Source organism: Podarcis gaigeae, assembly GCF_964106915.1.
Source record: "Podarcis gaigeae genome assembly, chromosome: 10".
NCBI classification, from domain to species: Eukaryota; Metazoa; Chordata; class Lepidosauria; order Squamata; family Lacertidae; genus Podarcis; species Podarcis gaigeae.
Window position 1 is genome coordinate 10,922,473 of NC_139686.1, and position 26,273 is coordinate 10,948,745.

At 43.7% G+C, this 26,273-nt stretch overlaps 1 protein-coding gene across 19 annotated transcripts in view; it reads left to right on the forward strand.

Annotated features, from left to right (window-relative positions):
• CELF2 (CUGBP Elav-like family member 2) overlaps positions 1-26,273 on the forward strand; it is a 524,207-nt gene that overhangs the window by 66,989 nt on the left and 430,945 nt on the right. For all 19 annotated transcript variants that reach the window (XM_083700428.1, XM_083700387.1, XM_083700388.1 and 16 more), the window contains exon 2: positions 23,162-23,197. In XM_083700428.1, coding sequence (XP_083556554.1) covers positions 23,162-23,197 — 36 coding nt within the window. The remainder of the gene's footprint in view (positions 1-23,161; positions 23,198-26,273) is intronic.

Genomic DNA, 26,273 nt, shown 5'->3' on the forward strand with positions numbered 1-26,273 from the left:
ACTTTCTAAGGCTACACTCCTTCCATGCCTCCCCCATTATTTAGTAAACTGTGTGGTCCTCATTATCTGTTTCTTCTCCCTCCTGTAAACAATGTGCAAATTTTTGTTTTCTTGTCTGTCTCTTGTCCTGACTTGGTTGTGCAACCCCTTTGCAATTTCTTGCTAAATGCCCAAGTTTTGCTTCTGCAGTTACAGCATCTGGACATTTTGTGCTTACAAACAGAGGCTGAATGTATTCCTCTACAACGAAATCCCCTCTCCAGATCTCTGAACTTCTGTTGTGGGCTGTGCTCTTGGTTTATAGACTCATTTTTCAGTGTCTTTATTGTCAAGATGCAAATCCTGTAAAATTTTCGGCACTGCTTCCATGGCAGTTACCACCTTTACAGCTTTTGTCCCAGGTCATCTCCCCATCAGCCAGTAATTGCTTTTGGGATTTTAACAACACCAGCTCTTCACATAAATCGGTCTCTCATCATCTCTTCCAGAACTTAGCCCAAACAACAGTGTTCAGTAAGGCTTTTGAGGTTGTATACTCATATACCGATTCACCTTACTTACTGGCAGGGTGGATTTGATTTAAATCAAATCGATTTAAATCACGTTTTAAATTACTAGTCTGTAAGACTTGATTTAAATCTCTCTCTTTTTAACAGAAAGACTCATTCTTGCTGGTATAATCTTAATATTTACAACCAGGTGAAGGTTTCATTTTTGGAGTAATAAATTTTCAGAGTAGTTTTTACAGTTATATCAAAAAATTTTGATTTGGTTTTGCTATTAGAAATACATAGATAATTATGAAATTATTGTGAGGATTAATAAGTTAATGGTTTATATTTGGACAACTTTTCTGCTGTACTTTATTGGGAGGAGAAAAATAATAATTTCCCAAATAACAATTTAAATAATTTATTTAACTAAAACAATAGTATTTTAGCATATGTGTCCATGTTCGTTAACTGATGTGGCTAAACAATTTTTTTAAAAAAAACAACAACTTAGACACATGAAAAACTTAAAACAAATCCTTATTTCCTGATGAATAGCCTTTGGACTATAATGTAACTTAAACAGAAAACTATCTTTAGAAAGATTTTTCCTCGAAAAGCATTTTAATTTTAAAATCCAATATAAATGTAAACATCCGATTTAAATTTTATATATATATATATATATATATATATATATATATATATATATGCTTTCGTAGATTTTCACGGGTACAGGAATGCAGGTTTTGGTGTCCTCGGGTGTCTTCCCGTGTAAAAGTTGGGGTGTCTAGGCGACGTTTCGACGAGGTCTCACTCGTCATCTTCAGGCTGGTGCTTTCGGCTTCTTGTTACTGGAACAGAGCGGGATCTCAATGTTTGAGTTCCTATAAATACTGTAGAGGGGGTGTGGTGTCTAGCCTCCAATGTTCTGGGCAGAGAGGAAGTTCCCAGGCTAGTGTGCCTTTTCTTCTTTTGTTCCTTAATTACTTGAGAGATACCTTGAGTGATTTCTTGAGTGATATCCTGAGTACCACTTAGGTGGGTCATTAGGTGTGGATTAGTTGCTAAAGTCTTTGTGTCTTGACCTCTTGAACTTTGTGAAGAGTTTTCCTGAGAAGATGGCTGTATTGCACTTAGTTGTGCTTTGGCTTGGCTTCGTGTATAGGGGCGAGCCTCTCTTTTCCAACACATGAAAGAAACAGGACACGAAATTAATTTTGCAGATTCCAAATTGCTCTTTAACACGGAACATCACCACAAGAGAATAATCATGGAAGCCATCGAGATAGAGAAACACCCTCACAACATGAACAAGCGTGACGACACATCCCGCTTGCCAGACATCTGGAAATTAGCCCTCCCCACAAAAACTGACACCAGATCCAGAGGCACACAGAACGCCAACACCAATCAACCACACCAGACCCAAACCCAGACCCTCTCCACAGATGAATTACTGACACCATCCAGTAGCCAGTCCATGGTGGCACCTCCGGATGCTGCACCCCCCTGCAATCCCTACACAGATCTGGCTGACACAAGCCACAAAACCACAGCTCGCCCCTATACACGAAGCCAAGCCAAAGCACAACTAAGTGCAATACAGCCATCTTCTCAGGAAAACTCTTCACAAAGTTCAAGAGGTCAAGACACAAAGACTTTAGCAACTAATCCACACCTAATGACCCACCTAAGTGGTACTCAGGATATCACTCAAGAAATCACTCAAGGTATCTCTCAAGTAATTAAGGAACAAAAGAAGAAAAGGCACACTAGCCTGGGAACTTCCTCTCTGCCCAGAACATTGGAGGCTAGACACCACACCCCCTCTACAGTATTTATAGGAACTCAAACATTGAGATCCCGCTCTGTTCCAGTAACAAGAAGCCGAAAGCACCAGCCTGAAGATGACGAGTGAGACCTCGTCGAAACGTCGCCTAGACACCCCAACTTTTACACGGGAAGACACTCGAGGACACCAAAACCTGCATTCCTGTACCCGTGAAAATCTACGAAAGCATATATATATATATATATATACACACACACACACATATGTATATGTGTGATATATATATATCAATCGATTGTTGATTTTTATCCACCCTGTTTCCTGGCAAATTTGAAATGTTTCACAAGCATGCTTGTCCTTGGAAGATGGTGGTCAGACATATCTTGCCCAAGATGTTTCACTAATCTTCCCCCAACGTTTTTTGGCTGCTACGTGAAATTCCTCAGATGCTTCCATCTGTAGAGGGATCTCCAATTTTTCCCTCAAATCGCCCTTGATATGAAACTTTGTTTGTAGCATTACTTTCACACATTGCAAAATCTGTACTCCCCTTCCCATTTTATGTATTGGAAGGAAGGAATTGGCAGCCTATGCCCCATAGCCCAGGGAAGTCTTGAACCCTTTCAAAGCCAAGTCCATCTCCCCCAACTGGGATATGCTGTCTTTGCTTGATAAGAAGCCTCCATTGTTTTATTCAAGCATTTTTACCTGAGCAGTTTACGACATAAAACATTGCAATTTCATAAAAGAGAGATGGGGTCAGCAATGTTTTTGTTTTCTCTTTTATGATAACATCGTCTGCTGAAGGAAAAAGCAACCAAAATGATCCCTGGATTGGAGCAACTCTCCAATTGCGAAAAGTTACATTTGTGGCTTTTTAGTTTAGAGAAAAGGAGAGAAAGAGGACTTATGATAGAGGTGCATACCAGACTTAGGCGAACTCGGCCCTCCAGATTAGGGTTACCAGACATCCCTGTTTCCCGGGGACAGTCCCCATATTTGCAAATTTCTCCCCAGACAAATTCCATCCCTGGAATGAACCCAGATTTCATCTAATGGCCCCAGGAAACGTGACAGCGGCAGTCTCAGCAGCCTGGAGCCAGCCCAGTAGCACAGTTGGCTCTCGCTGGCATCAGGAACTGCCCGCTGCCGTGGCGCCTGCCATTTTGCCTTGCTGGAAGTCTCCATGTGATGTGTTCCACACAAGACATATCATATGGGGACTCGGTATAGGCCGTTTTGGGACTACAACTCGCATTATCTCTAGCTAACAGGACCAGTGGTCAGGGATGATGGGAGCTGTAGTCCCAAAACATCTGGAGGGCCGAGTTTGCCTATGCCTGGTGTATACAATTATTCATGGTGGACAGAGAAGAGTATACAGTGGTACCTCGAGAGACAGTGTTGTGTAGTGGTTAAGAGCAGTAGACTCGTAATCTGGTGAACCGGGTTCGCGTCTCCGTTCCTCCATATGCGGCTGCTGGGTGACCTTGGGCTTCTTTGAAGTTCTTTGAAGTTCTTTGAAGTCTCCCAGCCTCACTTACCTCACAGAGTGTTTGTTGTGGGGGAGGAAGGGAAAGGAGAGTGTTAGCCGCTTTGAGAGTCCTTCGGGTAGTGATAAAGCAGGATATCAAATCCAAACTCCTCCTCTTCTTCTTCTTCAGAAGTTAATTCGTTCTGGAGGTCCGTTCTTAACCTGAAACTGTTCTTAACCTGAGGTACCACTTTAGCTAATGGGGCCTCCTGCTGCCGCCGCACAATTTCTGTTCTCATCCTGAAGCAAAGTTCTTAACCCGAGGTACTATTTCTGGGTTAGCGGAGTCTGTAACCTGAAGCGTCTGTAACTCGAGGTACCACTGTATATCTATTCTCTCATAATATCAAAACCCAGGCTCAACCAGTGAAGATGCTATTTCACGCAGTGCAGAGTTAAGCTATGGAGTTTGCTCCCAGAATAGGGTAGAGGCAGCCACCAATTTGGATAGCTTTTCAAAGAGGATTAGATACTTAGGCAGCCCTGTTCAGGGAAGTTTTTAATATGTAACGCTGTACTGTTTTTAACATTTGATTGGGAGCCGCCCAGAGTAGCTGGGGAAACTCAGCCAGATGGGCAGGGTATAAATAATAAATTATTATTATATTATTATTATTATTTCATGGAGGGCAAGGCTGCTAGCCACAATAGCTACTTACTACCTCCATTGTTGGAGGCAATATGCCTCTGAATAGCAGTTGCTGGGAGAGCCAGCATGGGGTAGTGGTTAGAGTGCCAGACGGTAGACCTGGGCGACCAGGGTTCGAATCCCTACTCTCCCACACAGCTCACTGGGTGACCTTGGGCCAGTCACTGCCTCTCAGCCTCACCTACCTCTCAGGGGGGTTGTGGGAATGAAATGAGAAGGGGGGGGGGACCACTGAGAGAATGCTGGACTAGATGGGACTTTGGCCTGATCCAACAGGAGTCTTCTTATGTAAAATCCTGCCAGAATAAAAAGCAGTGGTTGGAGACCACCAACTGGTCTTCACAGGGGGAACGTCCTCAAATAATCCTTTTGCTGCAAAGGCTTTATTTTTGAATTCTATGGATATCCCTGAACAGGTGATTGACAGCTTCCTGTTTTATTAAATATCCTTGGAAAAAAACTGGCTCTCAGAAAATTAATCTTGGTCAGTTTTTCTTTTGACTTTGATAGAAAGGGTGAAAAGGAGGAGGAAAAACTCCCTTGTCTGATGATTTAGTAGTATGTGTGTTTCTATCGCACGCATCTACGAAAGGAGGATATTTTTGAAGGACTTTCCCAGTTCCTCCTGCTTTTATCAGTGAAAAGCAGCTTCTCTGGAGCCTTTTGAAAAAGTAAACTCGCTCAGTTGGAGGCCTTGAAAGAAGCAGAGTCTCCACCTTTCGAAAGACTGAATTCTGCCAGGCATTTTAATGATAAGGCAGGCTGGACGGGTTATAATTGCCTTTAATTTGCACTTCTAAAAGCTGCAACATTTACCTTCCTCAAGAGGCTCTCAGAAAAGGTGTGAATTTCTAATGCAACCTGTTTGAAAAACATCAAGGAAATTGCTTCCTCTCTGATATTTACAACAATGGCCTATTGGCTAAACAAGTGCATGGACATTGGGGGCTGCCAGCAGTTTCTGTGTGTGTGTGTGTGTGTGTGTGTGTGTGTGTGTGTGTGTTGGGGAGAATCTGTAGCATAAAATGATAGTGAAGAAATTTTATTATTAAACCCAAATTCTATCATTCAAGATAAAAGGTAAAGGTAAAGGTACCCCTGCCCGTACGGGCCAGTCGTGTCCGACTCTGGGGTTGTGCGCCCATCTCGCTTAAGAGGCCGGGGGCCAGCGCTGTCCGAAGACACTTCCGGGTCACGTGGCCAGCGTGATGAAGCTGCTCTGGCAAGCCAGCGCAGCACACGGAAACGCCGTTTACCTTCCCTCTAGTAAGCGGTGCCTATTTATCTACTTGCACCCGGGGGTGCTTTCGAACTGCTAGGTTGGCAGGCGCTGGGACCGAGCAACGGGAGCGCACCCCGCTGCGGGGATTCGAACCGTCGACCATGCGATTGGCAGGTCCTGCGTGCTGAGGTTTTACCCACAGCGCCACCCGCGCCCCCTAGCTACCATTCAAGATACTTCTGGGCAAAACCACATAGCACAAAGATCTCAGGATCTACCCCCACCCTGGCTTAACACAGGTCTCCAAACATTTAGGAACCATGGGCCAATTTACAAACTCGGGAAATAGTTGTGGACATGATGCACACCACCACAAACACACACTGCAAAACTACACACAGACACCACAACCAGACACATATTCCCACACACCTTAAGCTTCTTAGAGGAAAGGTGAGGTAATAAACAAACGACCACCATATCATGCTACCTTTAATTGATAATGCCTAAAGAAGGTTTCTGTATCACTTGACAGTTTGCTTCCATAAATTTGGAAACTGATAAGTTCCAATTGCTTCCAGTTCATTCATGTAAGTTATTATAATTATAATTATTATTACAGTGGTACCTCCGGTTGTGGACGGGATCCGTTTTGGAGCTCCGGTCAGATCCCGAGGTTTTTGCAACTGGAGGTGCTTGTTCTACGCATGTGCGCTGCGTGGTAGAGCACTTCTGTGCATGCGCGTGGCACAGTAGAGCACTTCTGCGCATGCGCATGGCGTGGTAGAGGGCTTCTGCGCATGCGCGCACGGCAAAACCCGAAAAAATACTTCCGGCTTTGCCGCATACGTATCCCGAAGGATACGTAACCAGAGGTGCTTGTAAGTAGAAGTACCATTGTATAAGGGATGTGTTCAGGAAAGGCGACTCATTTAAAATAAAAGACCTTTTGTTATTATTATTAATAATAATAATCAGAGAAATGTAGAATTGAAAGGGACCTTGAGGGTCATGTAGTTCAACCCTCTGCAATACAGGAATCTCCTTTATTGTAACTTTAATCCATTGTTTGGGGTCCTAACCTCCAGAGCAGGAGAAAATAAGCTTGATCCATCTTCCATATGACATCCCTTGAGATAGTTGAAGATGGCTATCATATCTCCTCTAAGTCTCTTCTTACCCCGGCCAAACATACCCAACTTGCTCTACCATTCCACACAAGGCTTGCTTTCCAGATCCTGCACACCTGCAGTTTGTCTCCAGCTTCTCAATATCCTCCTTAAATTGTGGTGCTCAGAATTAGACACAGTCCTAAAGGTGGGGTCTGACCAAGGTAGAATAGGTCAGTACTATTACTTTCGTTGATCTGGACACTATACTTCTGTTGACACAACCTAGAATAGCATTAGCTTTTTTTCTGCTGCACCACACTGTTGACCCATGTTCATCTTGTGGTCTACTAGGGACACAGATGGCACTGTGGTCTAAACCACTGAGCCTCTTGGGCTTGCTGATTGGAAGGTCAGTGGTTTGAATCCCCGCAACGGGGTGAGCTCCCGTTGCTCTGTCCCTGCTCCTGCCAAGCTAGCAGTTCAAAAGCACACCAGCGCAAGTAGATAAATAGGTATGGCGGAAGGGTAAACGGCATTTCCATGCGCTCTGATTTCCATCACGTTGCTCCGTTGTGCCAGAAGCAGTTTAGTCATGCTGGCCACATGATCTGGAAAGCTGTCTGTGGTCAAATGCCAGCTCCCTCGGCCTGAAAGCGAGATGAGTGCCAAAACCGCATAATCACCTTTGACTGGACTTAACCAGTTCAGGGGGCCTTTGCCTTTTTACCTGTGGTCTACTAACACCCCCTAGATCCCTTTCACTTGTACAACCCCTCCCAGTTTGATGTCATCTACAGATTTGATGAGCATCCCCTCAATTCCTTCGCCCAAGTCACATAAAGTTGTTGAACAACAATGGGTCCAGGACAGAACCCTGTGGCACCCCACTTGTGACTTTTTTCCAGGATGGTGAGGAACCATCAATTCGTACTCTTTGGGTCTGGTCAGTCAACCAGCTACAAGTCCACCTGACAGGTACCTTGTCCAGCTCACATTTTACCAGCTTCTCTGCAAGGGTGTCATGCAGGATTTGAATATTTTTTTTATTTATACCCTATTTCCGGATAGGAACTCAAGATAGCTTACAAATAAAAACAAGAACTGCTTAGAAATGTGGGATGAGGATCATTAAACCCCATTAAACATTAATATAATTAAAACTATACTTATATAAAGTATATAAAATCTGTCATAAATATAAAAATAATAATTTATATAAAATCTGTCATAAATATAAAAATAATAATTTATATAAAATCTGTCATAAATATAAAAATAATTACAGTAAAAGCAGTACAGCACCATGACCTTTCATTAAAAGCAGTAAGTTCAGAAGACAGCAAGGAGGGAGCCAGTCTGGCTTCTTCAGGGAGCGAGTTCCAGAGTCTGGAACAAGAAAGCCATTTTCACAGCAATACACAAAACAACGTTTTGTACCTTTTTAATGTGGGGCAGTGGGGAAGAGTGAGAGAGAAGACCACAATCTGCCCAGTTCGTTATAAACCTTCGTTTGGCCTTAAAATCCCTTTTTAAAGTGATGGAACCTTCATTTTGCTCAGGTTTCTTTGCAGATTTACGAGGTGACAAAGGTTAATGATGAGAATTTTATGGTGTGTTCCGTTGAAGGTGGATGGTGCAGTTGACAGATAAAATGAAAATGGTTTCTGGAGATACTAGAGTCAAACTAATTATTGGCAATGTTATAGGGATGTATAATTACATTCACCTTTTTAAAAAACAGAATGTAGAAGGGAGGGAGGGAGGGGGAAGTGGTGAGTTTTATTACAAATGTGCTTTTTAAAGAACAAGCAGAGAAATAAAAGCTATAATTGTTCTTAATTATAGCTAACTGTAATTGCACACAATTGCAATATGCCACACATTGGGACTGGATTAAGAAATGCTGGTGCATAATGCATGCCAGGATTCAGTGTTGTTTTTTTAAGAGAGGTAGAGTTCTGTGGATATTATCTATAATTTAGCTCCTTTGCATTTTAAAAAAAATCTCTTTAATTTTGGCCTTTATTGTTCTTTCACAAAAGTAATTTTCCATGGGGAAGATCTTTTGAAATATATATTTTTCAGACAGATGTTGTCACCTCTTACATGTTTGACAGAATATACAACTCCTTTTGAAGTGGATTTCTAACCAGCTTCAATTACCAAATGATCATTATATTAAAGGCGCAGTCTTTGGGATATGTCCTTGACGGTCCCTAAAATGCTTCCTTCATAGTAATTGTGGTGTTGAACATTTCCATCTGATTACTAAAAATGCTAACTCACAGTTTACTGTGACAAAAATGGTCTGTCATAAGCTTCAGGTTCACACACTCCTCCCTAGCTGACCCCCCAGCAAAACTGCCAAGAGGAGATCGAAAAATTTCATTTTCAGTTTTGATCAGCCACAGTTTAGTGTGTTGTGCAAACCCCCATGGGTTGTTTAAACAATTTGTTTTCATGTCCCAGCAGTTTGAAGTTGTCATGTTTTGAACAAACCATAGTTAAAATTAACCACAGTCCGTTGGGCTTTAGACAACATGGCAAGTTGCAGTTAATCTAAGGTAAAGGTAAAGGGACCCCAGTCGTGGACGACTCTGGGGTTGCAGCGCTCATCTCGCTTTATTGGCCAAGGGAGCCGATGTACAGCTTCTGGGTCACATGTGGCCAGCATGACAAAGCCGCTTCTGGCAAACCATAGCAGCGCACGGAAACGCCGTTTACCTTCCCACCAGAGTGGTACCTATTTATCTACTTGCAGTTTGACGTGCTTTCGAACTGCTAGGTTGACAGGAGCAGGGACCGAGCAACGGGAGCTCACCCCGTATCAGGGATTCGAACCGACAACTTTCTGATCGGCAAGTCCTAGGCTCTGTGGTTTATCCCACAGCGACACCCCCGTCCCTAGTTAATCTAAAGCGGAAATGAAAACTCCCAAACTCGGCTTTGGAGATGTACCAGAGAAAAAGAGAGGGAGCAGGGAGTACATGAGCTCATGGCTGACCATGGCTTGTGATTGTGTGCTAAATAATGGTTTAGCCAGTGTAACATCTGAATCAGGCGATTGTCTTGTGGCATCTTAAAGACTTAAGTAATTTTTACTGTTGCTTGTGGATCTGTATTCTGGAGCTTATGTCATCAGATACAGTGGTACTACAGGTTAAGAACTTAATTCATTCTGGAGGTCCGCTCTTAACCTCAAACTGTTCTTAACCTGAGGTACCACTTAAGCTAATGGGGCCTCCTGCTGCCGCTGTGCCGGCGCCACATGATTTCTGTTCTTATCCTGAAGCAAAGTTCTTAACCTGAGGTACTATTTCTGGGTTAGTGGAGTCTGTAACCTGAAGCGTCTGTAACCCGAGGTACCACTGTACATTCATTGTGCCACAAGATTCCCTTTGTGCTTAATGTAAAAGAAGAACAAACCCCTGGCAGCCCCCTTGAATCAGTGGAGGTTGGTTTGCTGGATTGAATGGGGCACTGCCCCATCAACCTCAGTGTGCCAACTCTCACCTGCCCTGCCTTCTTACACCCAGCTCAGAGAGTGGCACTGCCTCTCTGCTCCCTCCGGTCCCCCCGCTCCCTCCTTCTTAATCTCAGTGTCACTCTTGTAGAAGTCAGCCGGGAGGAGAATGGAAACTAATCCAGAATTTGTTGACTCTGCATTTTATGGTCTCTAGCTCCCCCTGCTGTTGGCCTCCCTCCTAGTCCCCATGAGCGCTAGTCTCCACTGCCTTGAATGCATCCCAACTCAGTTTTGACTTTGTGCTTACCCATATTTTTCAATCCAGTCTGGTAGCAAAGTGAGAGGTTGCATCCATCATTGGCCGCACTCGAGGAAACCCATTGAAATCCATGGCTAACTTGAATCCTTTTCAATGAGTCTACTCATAGTTAACCTCGGATACAGACCATTGTTTTTATTGCACAACACAAAAATACAAAAGCAGTTGGCTATATTGGAGTGTGTGAGGAGTCATGTTTGGTTAAAAGTAGCCAGTCAGCTATGCAAAGGCCAGCATTGTAAAATGTGTGGTTGCCAGATGATTGCAAACTAGGGGTGACTGGCATGCCTCCTCTTTCCTATTCAGTTCTTACTCTCCAGTTTTTGGAGGGCAGGGGATTCCTTTGAATTCCCCTATACAGTGGTACCTCTGGATGTGAACGGGATCCGTTCTGAATAAATCATGTTATTTACAATTATTCTCCCTCCCCTCCTCTGGACCTCCCTCAACTCCCCCTCTGCTGAGTTATTTAGTTTTCTTTATCATGTCCTGCTTTTCCTACACAAAAATAAAATCCCTTATCATTTCTCTGAAATATCTGTTACTCAAATGAAATTGTTCAAATCCTGCCAGTGAATCCAGTCCATTCTGTTGCTTCTACAAATAAACTGTAAACGGTTCCCGGACTCTTTTGAAGTCCTTTTTGTCCTTCTCTCATAGTTTGCCTGTTACCTTAGCCAATTCTGCATAGTTCATCAGCTTTTCTTGCCATTGTTCCTTTGATGGTATTTCTTCCATCTTCCAATATTGTGCAATCAAGATTCTTGCCGCTGTTGTAGCACACATTCAACATCTTTATCAACGACTTGGATGAAGGGCATCAAATTTGCAGATGACACCAAACTGGGAGGGGTGGCTAACACCCGCAGAGGACAGGATCACACTTCAAAACAACCTTGACAGATTAGAGAACTGGGCCAAAACAAACAAGATGAATTTTAACAGGGAGAAATGTAAAGTATTGCACTTGGGCAAAAAAAATGAGAGGCACAAATACAAGATGGGTGACAACTGGCTTGAGAGCAGTACATGTGAAAAGGATCTAGGAGTCTTGGTTGACCACAAACTTGACATGAGCCAACAGTGTGACGCGGCAGCTAAAAAAGCCAATGCAATTCTGGGCTGCATCAATAGGAATATAGCATCTAGATCAAGGGAAGTAATAGTGCCACTGTATTCTGCTCTGGTCAGACCTCACCTGGAGTACTGTGTCCAGTTCTGGGCACCACAGTTCAAGAAGGACACTGACAAACTGGAACATGTCCAGAGGAGGGCAACCAAAATGGTCAAAGGCCTGGAAACGATGCCTTATGAGGAACGGCTAAGGGAGCTGGGCATGTTTAGCCTGGAGAAGAGGAGGTTAAGGGGTGATATGATAGCCATGTTCAAATATATAAAAGGATGTCACATAGAGGAGGGAGAAAGGTTGTTTTCTGCTGCTCCAGAGAAGTGGACACGGAGCAATGGATCCAAACTACAAGAAAGAAGATTCCACCTAAACATTAGGAAGAACTTCCTGACAGTAAGAGCTGTTTGACAGTGGAATTTGCTGCCAAGGAGTGTGGTGGAGTCTCCTTCTTTGGAGGTCTTTAAGCAGAGGCTTGACAACCATATGTCAGGAGTGCTCTGATGGTGTTTCCTGCTTGGCAGGGGGTTGGACTCGATGGCCCTTGTGGTCTCTTCCAACTCTATGATTCTATGATTCTACATAAATAATGTCAATTTTTTATTTTGGTAGCTCTTGATTTGAGATACCTGTTTGTTAGAAGACCCCAGGTTAAATCCCTGTCATCACTGGGGAGGGCTGGGAGAGACCCCTGCCCAAAATCATGCAGAGCTGCAGCCAATCAGTGTAGACAATTCTGCGCCAGATGGACCAATAGTCTTACTCCTTATAAGGCAGATTCCTATGATCCCTTCCTGGCTGATGAAAGTTGCATCATTGCAGATGTTTTTCCAGGAACAACTTCAGGTCTTTCTTTTTCTTTTTTGGAACTGTAGCATGAAAACGGAAAGTATGGCCTGGGTTGAGTAAAGCAAAATGGACCCGGCAGCTCAGGAGAATGGAGTGCTTAGTGTTGTCTTCTTGCCTATGTATATTTCAATGTGAGACCACAAGATAGGACAAACGATGTGTCTAAATATGTAATGCAGATTTGCACAATGTGGCATCTTCATTTCTGCCCTTTTCCCACTCAACTTCTGTGCTGGGAATAGTTTTACAGATTCCAAACTTTCTGAATCGGCCTCCAACGGCTGCCATTATTTAAAACAATCTGCTGGTGGGGGGGGTGTTATTTGCCTCCCCCTCTCCCCAGATTACATTTATTTTGTAGAAGCAATATTTGGTCCTGGGAGGTATAACAGGTTTAACATCTATTATGTCATATGGATTTGAGCAGAGACACAAATGGTTGAGATCACCGGAGCAGGCGGAAATGAAAATTGGGTTATATTTATTGCAGGCCGTCCATTTTCTTTAGTGATATACAAAAAGGGGGGAAAGGCGGGGAGGGGGATTGATTCAGTGCAGGGTTCCTGTTTGTAATTTAAGCTGGCAATATAAACTGGCAAAATAAACCGAAATGTATTGTTTGGAACAAACACACGTGTGTGAAGAGGTGCAGATGGGCTGGCTGATATTCAGCGGGTTTGTTGTTTTACGGAAAAACCGAAAACAGGAATTCGCAAGAGGTACCTGCAACCAAAAGGTTGCAGTCTGTTGCGTTCCTGTTCAGTGCTTTAAGCAGTAAACATGCCCATCTCTACAATACTCCATTGCATTCCCCGTTCTGCCTGCTTTTCTGTCCCTGCACCTCGCAAGAGGCAGTCAACATTCTGTTGCCACTTAGCATACCCGGGTCCTCATCAGGCTGCTTGCCCCCCCCCCCCCACTTAAGTCTCTTTGCCTAGGTTAATTTATTTTGGGCACTTCTGCAAATTGCAAGGTTTTTTCAAGTCTGCTAATCCCACCCTCGCAGGGGTGCCAACTTGAATAAAAATTGGGGGTGTTATGTACTGAAGTTCTCACCCTGGGCCAGCAAGGGGATACTGTAGATAGTTTTCACTCAGGTCCACATATGCAAATAAGGGATTGAAAGTGACCTTCAGTGATTGGATAGTTGCAGAAAGTTGTTACAGTTGCGTTGTACTGGAGCTCTATATAAGCAGGCTGGCTGAACCCTTCAGTTCAGTTCTGTTCTGGCCTGTGAATAAACAAGAGCTGTTTGAAGAATCGCTGTGTCATCTGATATGTTCACCCACAACTTAACGGGGGGGGCAGGTAAACCCTACCCCACATAATCACAATAGTGGCTGCATGCTCAGTATTTGAATGGCAATGGCTATTGCCTTGGGGTGCAGCCCCCTCAAATATTTTATTGGGGGAAGGGATCTCAGCCCCTAGGAGCTGGCTCCTGTTTTCCCTCATATATATGGATGCTGTTTGGCTCTGTTGGTATAATGTGAGACTCTTAATCTCAGGATCGTGGGTTTGAGCCCCACACCACTTATGGCAAAGTGTTGGTGCTGATCTTTAAAGCCCTAAACAGCCTTGGCCCTGTATACCTGCACTTCCCTTGCTGTGAAAAGTGAAGTTACAGGGAACCTGTCAGAGGGCCTTCTCGGTGGTGGCGCCCACCCTGTGGAACGCACTACCGTCAGATATCAAAGAAATAAACAACTATCTGACTTTTAGAAGACATCTGAAGGCAGCCCTGTTTAGGGAAGTTTTTAATGTTTGATGTTTTATTGTGTTCATAATCTTCTGTTGTTAGCTGCCGAGAGTGGCTGGGGAAACCCAGCCAGATCAGTGGCAATAATAATAATAATAATAATAATAATAATAATAATAATAATAATAATAATATTTGGACTAGATGATCCTCATGGTCCCTTCCAACGCTACAGTTCTACAATTCTGTAAGCACTCACAGCACTGCTACCAGAACAAACTGGATGAAAAGTAGTACAATGGTACCTCAGTTTAAGAACTTAATTCGTTCTGGAAGCCCGTTCTTAACCTGAAACTGTTCTTAACCTGAAGTGCCACTTTAGCTAATGGGACCTCCCACTGCTGCTGTGCCATCACCATGTGATTTCTATTCTCATCCCAAAGCAAAGTTCTTAACCTGAGGTAATATTGCTGGGTTAGCGGAGTCTGTAACCTGAAGCGTCTGTAACCTGAAGCATCTGTAACCCGGGGTACCACTGTATAAAGAGTTTGGGCTCATGCCAAAGAGACTAGAGTTTAAATGCCAACTAGTCTGTGTGTGTTGTTGCCGCTGCTGTTCCGTGAAATGGAAGTGCAGCATATCAGGACTTGGATATTGAAAGAGGTGGTTCTTTATGCTGACCTTAACATTAATTAAAGTGATTTGCAAGCTGCTTTTAAGGGCTCCATTGGTGCCAGAAGGTGGGACAATATAAGAGCCGTATATATAAATGGGGGGGTTGGGGGGTTGGAATCCTATTGATGGTTTTAATGATTTTTCATTTTTATTAAGCTGTCTCGAGTGCTGGAAGAGGATGGGGTAGAAATTAATAATCCACAGAGGATCTGGCACGACTGCTGTAGTCTCAGTCTATTGTTACATGCAGACAAAGGCATTTGACCTTGAACTGAACATCTTGAATAGGATTGCTAATTGGCAGCAGCTCTTTAGAAAAATAAAATATAAAAATCTGGATTTATTTCTTGCCACATACATGCACAGCGGCATGTGCTGTGATGAAAATAAATGGCATCATTCTCAATTCAAAACCTTGCTTGCGGCTGTTCTTCCTCAACGCTCCCAGCACTGCTCATTTTCAGCGATAAAGTATAATTTTTTTCTGCGGGGGGGGGGGAGGCCTTGGTGACATCTATAATTACATTTAATAATAAGTTCTCACAATCTGATTTTTGGGGGTGAGTAGGATACTCCCACCATTAAAAACAACAACAGCAACACCAAACTGATAAATTGGCCTTTGATAACACAATTGAAAAAGCTGCATAGTTCTTGTTATAAGATTTGCCATTTTCTTAATTCAACTGCAGAAAATGGTTCCTAAGTGGGCATGGAGGAAACTGCCAATTTCGGTTTTTCTCCTTAAGTTTGGCTCATCACATTTTCACAACATTTTGCTTGGGGGGGGGGGGAGTCTCTCACAAATACATCAGCAATTTAGTGCACCTTTCTCTCGGTATGCGAATTTTTCTATGCAATTTTGCCTAATACACACATTTCCTGGAAGCCAGTTTGTGATTTGTAATACATTTTGTGGTGCTATTGTCAACAAGGATATGCATTTAAATGCATGTCCTCCCCACCAAAAAAATGTACATTATTTCACACTTTTTTATATATATTGAAACCATCACTTCTCTGAATTTTCCCCAAAGTGTTTCAGTTTCCACATCATGTCAGGAAGTACTAATTGAGCCAAACCGAATTCCTTCCCCCATTTCTGTTCCTAAACCTTGCTGGTTGCCTTGCTGGTGTCTCCTTCTCCTCTCTCGCACATCTCCTCTCCTCTTTCCTTTCTCTGTCTCTGACAATATTGCTGGATAAATGAAGATTTCTGTGTCATCTTCCCAACTTCGGAGACACTCCTCCCAGGCTGGTTAGACTTACCGTTTCTGAAGCCCAAATAAGTGAGCTTTTAATGAGCGTGAAGGCTCATTTAATAGTTGGTTCAGGTACTTAGTAGTTCCTCTTATTTAACGGTGGCAGAATTATAGCACATGAAGGGCAGGGTGATTAATAGACCTACCAGTACATAGTGAAGTCTAACAGTTCCTTAATGGTGCAAACTGCCTTAAGAATTTATTATTGTTTGGGGAGAGAGAGTAGGAGGGGGCAGATGTCTAGTTGAGTGGCGATGCATTGTTGCTGAAGTAAATCACTGCTCCAAAATATTAGTGCTGGATTTTAGTGAGCGTTGGCGCCTTTCAGCTGAATTGAGACCCAGCTAAAGTATTTGCAAGCATTGTCCAGGGTGCAGGGAGCGCATCTGGATTTTTGAAAGTTGGCACCTGGCTCATAACATGGATATATGCACGGTCAGGGGAAAAACAATGCTGTCCAGGGTTGTAAAGACTGCGGAGAGAATAATTAGGTGCACTCTTCCCACCTTGGATCAAATCTATGCTTCCAGGTGCCATAAGAAAGCTGCAGAGATAGCACAGGATAGTGCGCACCCCGGAAACGATCTCTTTCTGCTTCTGCCTTCTGTAAGAAGGTACAGGGTTAGAAAGACTAGGACTAGCCACCTGAGAAACGGTTTCTATCCAAATGCGATTTTGGTTTTAAACGCAGTGTAAGGTAGTCTCTAGGGAGACGAGTGGCACTGTGGGTTAAAGCACGGAGCCTAGGACTTGCTGATCAGAAGGTTGGCGGTTTGAATCCCCGCGACGGGGTGAGCTCCCGTTGCTCGTTCCCTGCTCCTGCCAACCTAGCAGTTCGAAAGTGCAAGTAGATAAATAGGTACCGCTCCGGTGGGAAGGTAAACAGTGTTTCTGTGTGTTTCTCTGGTTCGCCAGAAGCAGCTTAGTCATGCTGGGCACATGACCCGGAATCTGTACACCGGCTCCCTCGGCCAATAAAGCGAGATGAGCACCGCAACTTCAGAGTCTGTCATGACTGGACCTAATGGTCAGGGGTCCCTTTACCTTTACACTTTAAAAGCTGATAGGTTTCCATGTGGCTCCCAGGTGGTCACACATCCCTGTGTTGACTTGGTCCAGACCTGCATACCTTTGGTAAGCCCTGTGCGCCTTCAGCAAAACCCCATGTATATTCAGACCACACTCCTCCTATAGTTTCTTCTGGGACATGCCTTGTTTCATGTGGGAGAGGGAAAAGGATATGAGGAGGGTGGGGGAAGGGAGGGAAACATTCTAGGAGGACCCTTTACTTTTGGTACATGCGTCAAAATAAAGCGAATAGCTGCCAGAGCTGCAGAGCAGATGGTTTTAAGAAAATATGAGTAGATGTTGGGTGTGGAAAGCAATACGACTCTGTGGAATCAGATTTGCCAGATCTGTAGGGAGTCTCATGCAGAATCCATCTGCTTTCCAAGAAGGATAATATTCTGTAGGAGAAAAACCTTGCAAGGGCAGAGGTGGGAGAATACTGAAGGAGCAGGATGATGGTACAGCCACATGAATTTAAAAGTTGAGCGCTTTTAACTTCGCAGCTGCCTCAGTGTGGAGGACAAATGTATAACTAAATTGCACATTCAATGGCCTGTAGGGCACTTAATATTTTCACAGTTACCATTCATGTCAACATTTATCTTGTTTTCAGATTATTACCCTCCAGATATATCCATTCCAGTCAGCCACTGGGGAGGGAGAGATGTCGATTATATTAGATACCTGCATCCAAATCCTTCCAAATACATAACGTGCTGCCTCCTCGACTCTCTTTCCTCCAACATTACTCGCTGCTCTTATCTTTGGGCTGGTCTGTTTTATTGTGGCCTGCTGACACCTCCTCCCACCCAAAGAATCCCTCTAGCTTCTAACCTGTGTGGTGTAGAGAGCCAGTGTGGTGTAGTGGTTAAGAGCGGTAGTCTCATAATCTGGGGAACCGGGTTCGCATCTCCGCTGCTCCACATGCAGCTGCTGGGTGACCTTGGGCCAGTCACACTTCTTTGAAGTCTCTCAGCCCCACTCACCTCACAGAGTGTTTGTTGTGGGGGAGGAAGGGAAAAGGAGATTGTTAGCCGCTTTGAGACTCCTTAGGGTAGTGATAAAGCAGGATATCAAATCCAAACTCCTCCTCCTCCTCCTCCTCCTCCTCCTCCTCCTCCTCTTCTTCTTCTTCTTCTTCTTCTTCTTCTTCTTCTTCTTCTTCCTTCTCTATTCCTCCCTATTCCCATTTGTGGGCCTTTCTCTCACCAACAACTGCACTGTGACTGATTAGCCTTCCCCCTGTGCTGTGACATCACGGCAGGGCAGCCAATGCCAAGGCAGCACCTGTTACGTATAAAAGCATAGGCTGTGTGAATGTGTTGACTACTTGTCAGCGTAGCTCCTTGTACTTACAAAACTGTAAAATTTGTAAAGCATACGGCTTTACCTCTGCAGCTAAAGAAACATTGGATTAGTGTCAGGCTGATGGCTTCTCATTCTATGTACTGAGTTTATATGCAAGATTACCTCCTAACTGCTGGTTCTACTTATTTTCTAGGCAGGCCAACAACTCTTTCTTTTGAAAGCAGATGTAACATCCCTGCTATTCTGCTCTAAGATTTGCAGTTCTGAAAATTATAGTATTTGCAACCTAGATAACACACACACACAAATGCAGATTTTCTTGTGGTTTCCGGTATTTTTAGCAGACTATTTGAGCCTGAAGACTGCGTAAAATGGCTTTTCGTTTTTATCTCCTTGATCGCTGCAAGGAGTTCTTTTCTTGTTATCAGAGCTATTGGCAGCTATTGGCAGTTGGGTGGGTCAGAACCAGCGACTCAAGAGTGGAGATGGTGCCTGATTTGAACTGAGCCAGAGATTGATCTGAGGCTGAGAACTGCAACACACTGGGCTGGTCCTTGTGTTCCTCCTGCAGTCAGCCCAATGCATAGGGGGTTAGGCCATGGCATTGCACAAATCCAACTCTTCCCTACCCACCAAGAATTTCATCCCCAACTCTTCCCTACACACCAAGAATTTCATCTCCACCATAAGAGGATGGACTGTCTAATTTTGGTGTGCATGTATACAAATGGCATGGTTCACATTATTGCTTCTCCTGATTAGTCTCATAACGCAAGAAAGTTGTATGCACAGATATGGTTTCACAGAAATCGCTTGGAAGATTATGGCACGTTATGCCCCATAACTTTCTGGTTGGGTTTGAGATTTATTGGGGTTTTTTAATAGTAAAAGATCAGAATCTGGGGCACTACTGGAAGCTTTCACAAGCACTATGGTGCCCATGGGCACCAGGTTGGTGACCCTTGGTCTACATTTGTTGTCGTTTAGTCATGTCCAGCTCTTCATGACCCCATGGACTAGAGCATGCCGGGCACTCCTATCTTCCACTGCCTCCCGCAGTTTGGTCAGACTCATGTTTGTAGCTTCGAGAACACTGTCCAAACATCTCGTCCTCTGTCGTCCCCTTCTCCTTGTGCCCTCCATCTTTCCCAACATCAGGGTCTTTTCCAGGGAGTCCTCTCTTCTCATGAGGTGGCCAAAGTACTGGAGCCTCAGCTTCAGGATCTGTCCTTCCAGTGAGCACTCAGGGCTGATTTCCATAAGAAAGGATAGGTTTGATCTTCTTGCAATCCATGGGACTCTCAAGAGTCTCCTCCGGCACCATAATTCTTCGAATATTCGGCGATCAGCCTTCTTTATGGTCCAGCTCTCACTTCCATACATCACTACTGGGAAAACCATAGCTTTCACTATACGGACCTTTGTTGGCAAGGTGATGTCTCTGCTTTTTAAGATGCTGTCTAGGTCATAGCTGTCAAGCATCCCTTATTTGGTGGGACAGTCCCTTATCCCAGCGCCATGTCCTGCTGCTGTCCCTTATTGATGATGTCCTTTAAATAAGCTACTGAAGGTAATGGGGCCCTTTCTATGTCCAGCAGTCCTTTGTCAACAACAACTTGTTGCTGTTTTTTTTTTTTGGTGTTGAATATATATATATTATGGACCTAATAGGTATCTGAAGCCATTTGCATGCAACAAAATATGTATTTTATCAAAGTAATTGTTGATCCCTTATTTTGGCTGCTGATCCCTTATTTTCGAGGCTGCTGGTCCCTTAATTTCAAATCTATAAGTTGACAACTATGGTCTAGGTTTGTCATTGGTTTTCTCCCAAGAAGCAGGTATCTTTTAATTTCGTGACTGCTGTCACCATCTGCAGGGATCATGGAGCCCAAGAAAGTAAAATCTCTCGCTGCCTCCATTTCTTCCCCTTCTGTTTGTCAGGAGGTGATGGGCCCAGTGGCCATGATCTACGTTTTTTTTGATGTTGAGCTTCAGACCATATTTTGCGTTCTCCTCTTTGATCCTCATTTAAAGGTTCTTTAATTCCTCCTCACTTTCTGTCATCAAGATTGTGTCATCTGCGTATCTGAGGTTGTTGATAGATTGTTCCGGCAATCTTAATTCCGGCTTGGGATTCATCCAGCCCAGCCTTTCGCATGATGAATTCTGCATATAAGTTAAATAAGCAGGGAGACAATATACAATATACAATATTGTATATTGTTCTAAATTGATTAGCAGCAACTCTCTAGGGTTTTAAAAGAAGGAATCTTTCATAGCCCTACCTGGAGGTGCTGGGGACTGAACCTGGGACCTTTTGCATACTAGACAGATGCTCTGCCACTGAGCTACAGTGCTATATCCCTGAGTTGTTCAGATTAATGGACCCTTGCTCATCCGGCTTGCCAGTGGCAGTAGTTCTAGGAGTACTTGAAATAAGGATTTCACATCATTGTAGCAGCTGATAAAAATGGACTGCTGCAATGTTCCTTCCTTCATTTGCAAATGGGGTGATGGGGGTCCTTGGATTTGTCGTGCCTTGCCTGCAGGCTGAATTTTAGAATGTCTGACGTTGAAAGCTACAAGGGAATAATACACCTGGCCTTTTCATCTATTGCTCTTTTACCTTTGTTTCTTTCTTTCTTCTTTTTTATGCCGCGCTCTCCTGACTTATGACCTGCATTCTTAGATTCGAGCATGACGTCCTAAGTCATTACCCTTCTGCTGCCATGTATAATGCTAAAGTGAGAATTTGATCTGCTGAAAGGGTGACATTTTTATTTGAGCGCAATTAAGCACATGAAAGATTGCTGCTGAAATATGTGAGTCAGCAGCTCACTTTATTCATCACAAAGGGGGTTACGCACATCTCAAAGCTTCTTTCTTCTCCCTCCTTCCTCAAGGCTTGTGTTTACTTCCATTACAAGTGGGAGAAGTATCATCCAGTGCCCCAATTCTAGCATCATTCTGGGGTATTATATGAGTACGTTGGTAAGGGGAGAGATGGATATAATCGTCTTCATGGGAAAGGACAACCCCTGCCACCATGAAAATAATCATTGGCTTGGTCTCACTGGGTTGCTAAGGAACAAATTTTAATCCTGATTGGAGGACTCATTTAATATATGTGCCTGATCCTAGAATTGGCCAGGTCTGCACTAATGTTGATAGGATCCATTATCCAGTTTCTTTATCCTTATTATGGACATAATTCATCTTTTCCTGGTGCAGGATTTGGATTGCAGAGGGAATCCAGAATTTGTTTTTTGTTGTTGTTTTTTTTAAGTGGAGTTAATTAAAATTTAAAAAACCAGATTCCATATTATCTTCTCTGGTATGTTAATGGGAGGAATAATAGCTCAGTGACAGAACATATGCTTTTCATGCAGAAGATCCCAGGCTGAATCACAGGTAGCTCTAATTAAAATAATCAGTTAGGAGGTAATTTGAAAGACCCCTGCCTGAACCCCTGGAGGGTTGCTATCAGTCAGTGTAAGTTAGATGGAGAAATAGTCAGAGATTGTATAAGACAACTTCTGATGCTCCCTCCTTGCATTCACCGTACAAAAATATTATTTATGTGGTCATGTCTACAATCAAACCAAGATTGCATTTCTTGAGAGTTTTGTCATTGTTGCTGTATACATTGATAATGCAGAGACAGGAGAGGACTTGGAAAGGGTGAAGCTGACAATTTTGGTTTCTTTTGGTGTCTCATTTCCCCCCAGTCTTTAGTTCCCCACATTTCCACAGCAATTCGCAAAATATTGCTTCTCAAAGTCCTCATGAAAATTCACCATTGGATTTCTCCTAGTGATGGAATTTTCCCTAATACAATGCATTTCTTGCATGCTTTCCCACTAATATATGCATCTTTGTGCATGCTTTACCCCGGTCTATGCATTCTTTGTGCGCATTACCTAGCTGGAAATCTGCATTGCCAAATTTGGAGAAGGAAAGATTCGTTGCAAAATTTGCATTGCAAATTTCGAAGGGTGGCTGTGTTTGGATTCGTTTCTGAAAAGCACCAATTAGGTAGTTCTCATTGAAATGCAAAGTGAATCGGATGTCTTCCCCATCTCAAGAGAGGGCGCCCAATGATGCACCGAAATAATGTGCATCTGTGTTGTAAGTGTGTATTGATTGTACGGCGGCCTCCCTCCTTAGAGGGCAATGCATATTGCTTCCTTCATAATATAATAAGCCCACCCTGAGCCCTTTGCAGACTCCTCAGCTCATGGTGCTCAGTAAAGTCATAGACATCTGCCCCCAAGTCCTGCCCTGATGGTGCTGCTGTAAATAAAGGCAGGAAGCTGCTGCAAACTGCCCATGCACAACACCCTGTACAAAATTCAGAAATAAGAAACTGGTTAATTCGTGATGCATCCGTTCCACTTCGGAGCATCAAAATCTGGGGAAACATTTGTGTGTGAATTTTGGAAACATCCCTAATTAAAGCTGGCTGCTTTCAACGTATGTCTTAAGTTCTTGTTACCCTTCCCAAAGTCATTAGGAATAAGCTCTTTTAAATACTAAAGAAGTTTCCCTTCTGTGTATCTTCTCTTTTTTCTTTTTTTTTGCAGAGAGACCGCCACAGAGTTGTCTGGAACACTACCAAGGTAAGCAAGCTGTTCTGCTAAACCAAATCTGTGTGTTGGCTTTGGGGAGCTGCTGAAGGGAACATGCAAACCCTCTAACTGAAGCATCCAAGACAGCCTGTCAAGGGTTTAAGGAAAAAAGAGAACATTTGTATGTGAAACAATAGTTACAAAATATGTGGGGGATTTTTTTTTCCAGGGGGGAGGGGAGACCATTTGGCAGGCAGACGCAGTTGCAGAACAGCTCTGTGGAATGGTAGATTTTGCATGAGTAAGTGTGTGCATCTCTCTAATTGATAGGCTACCTACTGTCCTGAGAAAGTAAATCTTGGATGAACTGCTAGGTTAAGGCTTGGAATACTTAACTGGTAACCTCAGTTTGCTTTTGGATTTTTGTCTGTATGGTTGACATTTAAGAAGAACCAGGATTTGTCCAAAGGCCCTGTCGATCCTTTAAGAGACTAGAGAGGGAGAATTATTTCCCGACAAGGAACAGATTCAGCATAGTTGCCCTTAGGTATTGTAGAATCATTGAAATGTAGAGTTGGATATGATTCCGAGGGCCATCTTCAACCCTCTGCAGTGCAGGAATCGCAGCTAAAGAATCCGTGAAAAATAGCCATCCAAGCTGCCGTATTTTCCACTCCATAAGACGCACCTGAGAATAAGACGCACATAGTTTTTAGAGAGGAAAACAAGGAAAATAATATTCTGAATCAAATGTTGTGCAAAACTATTTAATAAACTACCGGTATATCAGATTAATATTTCAACCATGTAAAGTGAACAGCACTCAACAGTGGCATTAAGAACCACTGTCACTGTCATTAACAAATGAAGAGAGACTTTATCCCCTAGTAAGGGGGGGGGGCAGGCAATGAAAATATATGAGCTTCCCACATTGAGTCCCTTAGATCTAAGGACTGTATGGTCCTACACAATTATTTTAATGAAGCTAAAAGAAGTGGGACTTTCTTCCTTTTTCTTCATTGCAGAGAGCTCTGGGGGCTTTCATATGAGGGAGGAATGAGGGAGAAATCTGATTCAATTCCCGTTTAAAGTCCAACCTACTAAATTCACACCTTCGTACACAACACAAGGACCAAACCACAGCGGCCCTTCAAATTTCACACTTCTGCAAAGGAAGGCACTACTGCCCTGGCAAGACCAGTGGTGGAGGGAGGGTCTTGCATGGCGGCACGCCGCCTGTGGGGAAATGGGACGGCCGAACGCAGGGCCGGAGGGATTACCCAGCTCCCACTGTGCTTGCTTTACACCTATGTAAGCGGCTCCTGTCCCACTTTGCTGCTGTGGAGGAGGGAAGGGTGGGAGCCATGGCTCTCATCAGTCTCTCCTACACGCAGCATTCGCTTCATAAGACACACAGACATTTCCCCTTACTTTTTTAGGAGGAAAAACGTGTGTCTTGTGGAACGAAAAATACGGTATGTTTAGACACCTCTAATGAAGGAGAGCCCACCACTTTCCACACAAGCCTGTGTGTGCTTATCCTCGATTCACCTCCGTTTGCTAGCTTTGCAAAGGGGAAGGGGTTTTCTAGTGCTTCAGAAAGTTGCAGAGCCTCATTAGCCAGAGTTGACAGGAATAATAATACAGTCATACCTCAGGTTGAAGTAGCTTCGGGATAAGTATTTTCGGGTTGCGCACTGCGGCAACCCAGAAGTAACAGGGCATGTTACTTCCGGGTTTCGCCACTCACACATGCTCAGACGGTCAAAATGACGTCACACACATGCGCGGAAGTGGTGAATTGTGATCTGCGCCTGCGCAGACGTGCGGACATGGGTTGCGTTCGCTTCTGGATGTGAACAGGGCTTCGGAACAGATCCCGTTTGCATCCAGAGGTACCACTGTAGTAATAATAATAATAATAATAAACAATAATAACCATATTTACTCAAATGCAATGTGCCATCGAATCTAATGTGCACCCTAATTTTTGCTATGAAATTTGGCAAAAAAAGGCTGCATTAATGTTCGATTAAATATGGTATTACGTGGCCTTTACTAACAGGTCATGAAGCAGGTGACAACAGTGTATATAATTCAGGGTTAAAACAAATTGCAGACACTGGAATAAGGTTTATTCACCATGTCGATGAAGCCTCTGTCATGCTTCCACCTGCCTTGCCTATGCAAGGTCCCAGGTTCAGTCACAGGTAGGACTGGGCGAGATTCCCCTGTCTGCAACCCTGGAGAGCTGCTGCCAGTCTTTGTAAACACTACTGAGCTAGATAGACCTTCCTCTCTTTCCCACCTCTCTCTTTTCCAAGGGATAGCTCAATTGGTAGACCATGAGACTCTTAATCTCAGGGTTGTGGGTTCGAGTCCCACACTGGGCAAAAGGTTCCCGCATTGCAGGGGGTTGGACTAGATGATCCTTGTGGTCCCTTCCAACTCTACAGTTCTATGATGCCGCCATCTGACTGGTTGGCCCCAGCCACTCTGGGTGGCTTCCAGAAAATTAAAACACAGTAAGACATAAAACATTAAAAACTTCTCTGTACAGGGCTGCCTTCAGATGTCTTCTAAAAGTCAGAGAGTTGTTTATTTCCTTATGAAGCATTTATTTCTATATACCGTATTTTTCCATGTATAAGACTAGGTCCCCCCCTTAAAAATAATGTCAAAAATTAGGGGGTGTCTTATACCCTGGGCCGTCTCCCCCATTTTCTTAAATCTGAGTCCCCCAAAATAGGGGGCGTCTTATACATGGGGGCGTCTTATAGACGGAAAATACAGTATGTGTTTGTGTACGCAGAATATATCGGCCTGCTGTAAAAAGATTAAATCTGTTCCGCTCACTTCTCCCTCTCACTCCACCTTCCACTCTCATATGGCCCCTGGAAGGCTGTTCAGGAAGCAATGTGGCCCTTGGGTTTCAAAAGCTTCCTTACCCCTCTCCTAGGATCAGATGCTGCTGCTTCCTGAACTCTGTTGATATCTGTGTTTTGGTTATGAAATAGCACCAGACTAGCGTTGGTGTTGCATTTTGAAGCATATAATCCCCAGCAAATTATTGTGCTAATGTAGCCTGTCGTTCGTCCCTCACACCCTGTGAATTATCACAGACCTG